The sequence below is a fragment of the Monodelphis domestica genome, chromosome 4, assembly GCF_027887165.1.
Source record: "Monodelphis domestica isolate mMonDom1 chromosome 4, mMonDom1.pri, whole genome shotgun sequence".
Lineage (NCBI taxonomy): Eukaryota > Metazoa > Chordata > Mammalia > Didelphimorphia > Didelphidae > Monodelphis > Monodelphis domestica.
In genome coordinates, this window is record NC_077230.1 from 85,862,758 (window position 1) to 85,869,500 (window position 6,743).

General features: G+C 42.3%; 1 protein-coding gene across 1 annotated transcript in view; it reads right to left on the reverse strand.

The window, feature by feature from the left end:
- The window catches only part of SLC15A2 (solute carrier family 15 member 2), a 44,943-nt gene extending 43,531 nt beyond the window's left edge, over window positions 1–1,412 (reverse strand). Inside the window, exon 1 of the mRNA XM_001363437.5 lies at window positions 1,097–1,412. Within this exon, the coding sequence (XP_001363474.3) occupies window positions 1,097–1,237 (141 nt within the window). The 5' untranslated portion in view covers window positions 1,238–1,412. The remainder of the gene's footprint in view (window positions 1–1,096) is intronic.
- Between the last annotated feature and the right edge of the window lie 5,331 nt (window positions 1,413–6,743).

The following is a 6,743-nucleotide window of genomic DNA, read 5'->3' on the forward strand; positions in this document are numbered from 1 at the left end:
TGTGAATATTTATTGGTTGAATGAATGAAGGGGCTGAATACCTTTAAAGTCATTTAATTTCTCTAGACTTTAGTTTGCAAAATGAGGATAAAAACGGGGCCCTACTTCTCAAGTAATGAGCAGCTAGGTGGCACAGTCAGGCCTCAAACCCTTTCAAAGTCCTTTGATAAACTAGCCTCTTCCCATCTTGCCAATTTTCTTACACCTTACTCTCTACAATCTGACCCTGGTCTCCTTGCCATTCCTCACATATAACACTGTATCTGTGCAGCGAACTGGCACAGTAGATAGAATGCCTAACCTGGAGTCAGGAGACTCTTCTTTTCCAGATCAAATCTAGCCCCCACACTAATTAGCTACATGACTGTGGGCAAGTCACTTAACTTTATTTACTTCGGTTTCCTCATTTGTAAAATGATCTCGGGAAGGAAATGGCAAATCGCTCCAGTATCTTTGCAAAGAAAACCCCAAATGGGGTCCCCAAGAGTCAGACATGACTAATCGCCTAAACAACAACAATATTGAACAACTAAATAACATTGAACATATTGTACTGAATACTGAAGAAAACATTTTGAAATTTTTGAACAGCAGCACTTAGAAGCTGTTATCAAAACGAAGTGAGAAAACGAAAATTAAAGTGTCCCCGCCCCCCCAAAAAAACGCATTGCTGTGTGACTATATCTCATCTTTGGGTGTTTCCCAAAGGCGGACTATCTTCGGACTCTTCCCTGACTTCATCCCTTCAAGGATAAAGTTCTGAACCCAGAGGGAACTGGAGCTGTACTCCTCTCTTCGTCTGGTAGTCAAGCATCCTGGCAAGGCTCGCCAAACACGCGATTCTTTTCCCTTAGGAACTTCTTCCCCAAACCAGTGAAGCCCTGAATCCAAGATGAAGCGCGGCAATTCTCCCCCCACCTCGCACTTAAAGAAGAGGTTCGTTTGAAGTGTTAACTCGAGTCCCGGACAAAACGGATTTCTCTGCGGCTCTACAACTTATATTGAAGCTGGGGCAGCAGAGAGAACCCAGAGGGAAGGATAGAGGGGTGAGATCTCCCCGGGAAGAGACAGAAGCGAGACAAGAGTACGGACTCACCAAAGCTGTTTTCTTTGGAGGGCTTGAGGACCGGGGTACTTCCCCGTCTGGGGAAACGAGTGCAAAGAGGGTTTCCTTGGACTCTTTTGGAGGGAAGGTATTCATGGCTTGCTCCTCAACTGCTGCTCCGTCTTCAGGCATGTGGCTGCAGTAAGCAGCTGGGACAGCGTCCAGCTTTCTTTGAGAAGAGGGACTGAGAGGGGAGTGGGAACTGGGAAGTGGTTTCAGGATTTAACCCTATGGGTGTCAGAGTTAGCCGTTCCGTTCTGTGGCTTAAGGCTTAGGGCCCAGCAGGCAATTTATTGGAGAGAGACCGAACTGGTTGGTTTACTGAAATGCAAGGTGGGGAAGGGGAGGGACTTGGAAACAGGACTCTGAAACATCCTCTGAATTTGTCCAGTGTTTTTGGCTTTTGGAAACGTGTTCATCTCGCTTCATTCTGATAACACCTGACTAGTGGGATTAATAGCAGTAACATCCCTATGCTTTCCCGTTGGGGCCTTTTTGAGGGCTGGGACACACTGGTGAGAACACTGTCACCACGAAAAATGGGGAATGAGGGAGAAATGCAATGGATTGCCAGGGGAGGAATGAAGAAAAATGCCTTCAGAGATTATCTTGACAGTCTTGAATACACACTAGACACTCAGATATTTATTGTTTTAATTTGACTCTTTGGCAAGGAGTTTGTTGATTGGGATAAGGAGCATATCAATTTACAATTGCTAATAGAGTAATGCCAGCATGGTCACAAGGACTTTGGGGGAGGGGCCGGGTACCCATTAGAACCAGGAGGTCAAATCATTTAACCTCCATTGTCTAGTCCTTACCACTCTCAATAGGCAGGATTGATTCTAAGACAGAAGGTAAGGGTCTAAAAAGACAAAAAAAAAAAGGAAGGAAGGAAGGGAGAGAAGGATGGAAGGAAAGATTTAAGAACTACCAGGACACAAGTTGGAAATTGGTGCTTCCTCCAAAAGGAGAGGACTCCTTGGTGGAAATATGGAATTAATGTCTTCTGTTTTCTGCTAATAGTTTCGAGATGCTATATCCATTCAGAGATATTTATTTTTGAAACCTTTAACTTTGCCTTAGAACTGATTTGGAAGGCAGAAGAGTGTATTGAGTTAAGAGTGTTTGGGGTTAAGTATCTTGCCTGGGATCACATAGCTAGAATGTGCCTGAAGTGATATTTGAACCCATGACCTCTTATCTGGCCTTCTAGCCTCTGTACCACCTAGCTGCCCACCCCCCCCACCCCCCAAAGCTATTATTTAATCAGAGCCATCAGAGATGCCCTTGCTCTCCTTTCATTTGTTCAATATTCCGCCCCTTGAGGACCTTCTGCAAGGATATCTCTCTAGCAGGTGTATGCATATACATTAAGAAATCTACCCAGTTCAATCATCTGCAAGTTTTTGTTAAATTCTTAGGGAGTGCCAGGTGCTGAGCTAACTGCTGAGAATACACATGTGTGTAAAAAGAAAAAGACAGAACCTGACTTCTAGGAGCTTACATCCTAATGGGGAGGAATCTGAAAGCCGAGAGGGGAGAAGAGGAAGAGTGCCAGGCAAGGGGGCATGATCAAAAAATGGCCAGGGTGCCCTCCTTAAGGAGGTTCTGGGAAGAGCCATTTGAAGTGAGGGAGAGGTTTCAAGGGCAGAAGCCCCTTGAAAGGTGTGAATTGCAGGGCTGAAGTGATCTTCAGGAGGAAGGGGTTTCAGTGACTGTGGAGAAGTTGAGAACTAAAGAGGGACCTAAAGGGGTGAGAGGGAAAGCTTCTTTCAGGTTTTTCACTTTCTAGGCCTTAATGGGAACTTTGGCTTATCAAAAGTCCAGGAATTCATTGAGCTCTTGACAAAGACAATGAGACTAAATTGCCCCAATACCTTTGCCCTTATACATACATTAATTTAGACAAATAAGTGGACAAAAGCCTAGGCCTGGAGTTCAAAACTATCTTCAGATGCTGTCTATGTGACTGTGGATAAGTCACTTAACCTTTGTCTGCTTCAGTTGCATCATATATGTGGTGATATAGGAATAACAATAGCACATACCTCCCAGGTTTTTATGATTCTTAAATTAGATAATATTCATAAAGCGATTAACACAGAGCTTGGCACATAGGAGGTGCTTAATAAATGTTTAGGCAGTTCAGTAGATAGAGTGCCAGACTAAGAGTCAAGAAGATCATATCCAGCCTCATACACTTACTAGCTGTATGACTGGACAAGTCACTGAATCTCTGTTTACCTTAATCCACTGGAGAAGGAAATGGCAAACCACTCTGGTACCTTTGCCAAAAAAAAAAAGACACTATAAGCCATGGTGTCACTAGTGATGAAGACTCGTCTTCCTGAATTCAAATATGGCCTCAGACACTTAATAGCTGGGTGAATGGAGGCAAGTCACTTCACCCTGTTTGCCTCAGTTTCTTCATTTGTAAAACGAGCTGGAGAAGGGAAGGGCCAAGCCTTCTATCTAGAAAACCCAAAATGGGGTCACAGACTCTAACACGACTGAAATGACTACACAATAAATTCTTGTTCCCTTCTCTTTCGTTTATGTAGAAGAGTGGGAGATATTCAGAAGTAAAAATGGCATAATAAAACACCAGAACTGTTTTGTGGTTATTGGGAACATTGCCTGACTTGAGGGGATGCAAATTTAGGAAGCATACTGGCTAGTCACTCTACAAAATGAATGGGAACAATATATCTACATGTGGTCAGATAGCATCAGAAGCATGAATGTGAGTTGCTCCTCCTCTTATCCCCTGCCTGCATTTAAATCCCCTGCTTTCATTTTAGAAATGCTTCTCTAGACTTCCTGGTAGACATGGTGGCAGTCTAGACACATGAGTCTTCCTCCCCTCAGCACCCATTGATAAAGACTATCTCAAAAGACCAAACAAACCAAATTCATAAGAACAAAGGTACTCTACAATAGGGCACAGCATTGAAGGTGTCAACTTGGAATCTAGAAGTCCCTAGTTTATTTACTTGGGAGGTAAAAAGCCCAGGTTTTGATCTTGTTACAGGAGAGTTCTCCTTGAGGAAAGGTCCTACTTCACTGGTCTCAGGCTAACTATAGACATCCTGGTAGTATGGGTAGAAATAACTAATCCCATCAGATGTTAAGTATCTCTATTGTTCCTGTTGTCTCTCCTCCTAGGCTAAAGTCCTTTACCCAGGTGGCCCAGCCCTGGGCTGGGTCCTTCCCTTTTGTGTTCATTGTAAAGCATCAGCCCCTCACTGTTATTCCTGTCTGGAATCCCTCCTTTTCCTTTTTTACCATTGTAAAGTCAATCAAGGGTCCCTCTCACCCTAAGCCCCTAGGTCATCTAGAAAGGTATTTAAACTCCCTAACTTTAATGGCTCTTCAGAATTGTCATTATCCTATGTTTGGCATTCCCAGGGGTCAGTGACCAGAGCAGCCAGAGTTCCATCCTCGAACTCTGTGCAGTGTGATGCGCAACTCTGTTGTCGAGGCCTACTAGCACTGAACCCCTTTTGCCCTTGATTAAAGAGTGATTTTGACTATTTAATAATTCTCTGTTTTTTATTTCCAGTCAACAAAGTTATGTGGGATTTGGGCATTTCCACACTATAAGGGAGTGGAAAAGCTCCCACCCAAACATGAGCTGATCTACCCTCCCCCACCCCACCAATGGAGCCAGAGTCAGAGCCAGCTCGAGCCAGATTCATCAAGTGAGCAAGGGGCACTTCTAGAGTGTGTAAGGGGCACCTCTAGGTCCTTGGGAGCTGACTAAGACCACCAAAGACCTACCCCTGAAAGGAGCTACACCTGAAACCCCAGCAGGATGAAGAGCACAGAGCATGGTTGCTCTCAGGAAAATAGCACAGAGAAGGGCAGCAAACAGCAGAAGCTGTGGAGATTGGAGAACTTGCCTCAGGCAAAATCCTTGCTCCTTAACTCCATACACAGAGAGCCTGCCCATCTCACTCAGATTTCTGAATAAAAATGGAAGGAAAAATCTCCACAGCGATGGCAAATTGTGCCCAGGAGCAACAACCTCCCTCCAAGAAAAACAGGAAGAAGGGATTGACCCTCAAAAAATTTTACAGAGGAAAAACCCAGGCTACAGAGGAAATAGAGGAGGAAACTCAAATAAACCCAAAACCTTCCAAAGAAAAATGGAAGTTGTCCACAAGTTCTTGAAGAATTTAAATTGGAGATATAAAAAAGATGGAAGCCTTCTGTCAAAAAAAGTGGGAAATAGTTCAAAGAGAACGTAACAGTTTAAAGGACAAGAACTCCAAATTGGAGAGACAGCTGGAAGCCATGAAAAGCAGCATAGACCAAACTGAAAGGGAAAACCAGGCTTTAAAGACCAGAACTGGGCAACTGGAAGACAATGATCTTGCAAAACAGCAAGAATTAATAAAGCAAAGTCAAAAGACTGATAAAATAGATGAAAACATAAAATATCTCACTGAGAAGATGACAGATCAGGGAAATAGAGCATGAAGAGACAATTTGAAAATCATTGGTCTACCTGAAAAGCCAGAAATAAACAGAAATCTTGACATCATACTACAAGAAACCATCCAAGAAAACTGCCCTGATGTTCTTGAACAAGGGGGAAAACTACACATTGAAAGAGTTCATAGAACACTCTCTACACTAAATTCTCAAAAGACAACTCCCAGGAATGTAATTGCCAAATTACAGAGCTTTCAAGCTAAGGATAAAATTCTACAAAAAGCAAAAAAAAAAAAAAGACAATTCAGATACCAAGCTGCACCAATCAGGATCACACAAGACCTGTCAGCTTCCACACTAATCAAGACCTGGAACATGGCATTCAGAAAGGCAAGAGAACTGAATCACCTATCCATCAAAACTGACTATATACTTCCAGGGAAAAGTATGGGCAATCAACAAAATAGATTTCCAAGTATTTGTAAAGAAAAGACCAGAACTAAATGGAAAGTTTGATATCCAAACACAAAGATCAAGAGAAACATGAAAAGGTAAATAAGAAAGAGAGGGAAAAGGGGGAAATATTTTTATTCAAACTTTCTTCTTTAAGAGATACAATAAGATCAAATTATTTATATTACTATATGGGTAAATATTATTTGCAACTCTCAAAAAGTATATTCACTATTATAGTAATTAGAAGAATCATTCACAGGAAGAGATTGGGGTAATAAGTGCTATAAGATGATATGCAAAAAAAGAAAGAGGGAGGGAGGGAATCGAAGATGGCACCAAGAGATACTTGAAGAAATAAAATAAATAGGATAATCTTTAACACACAAAGATACACATGGGAATGGGAAGAGAAGAATACTCTTATAAGAAGGAGAAGAAGAGAGTGCTAATAGGTAATACTTAAACCTTACTCTCAGTGAAATCAATTCTGAGAGGGAAGAGCATCTAGATCCATTGGGGTCTTGAATTCTATCTTATCCTACAGGGTAAATGAGAAGGGAAAACTAAGGGAGGTAGGAGGGAGGGTACCAAAAGGGAGGGAAAGGGGGGGAAACTTAACAAACCCTAAAAAAACAAGAAGGGAACAAAAAGGGAGGGGCCAGAAAGGGAAGCATATTAAGGGAGGAGATTAGGGGAATTGATTAAAAGTAGACCACTGGTTTAAAAGAATATATCAAAAGAA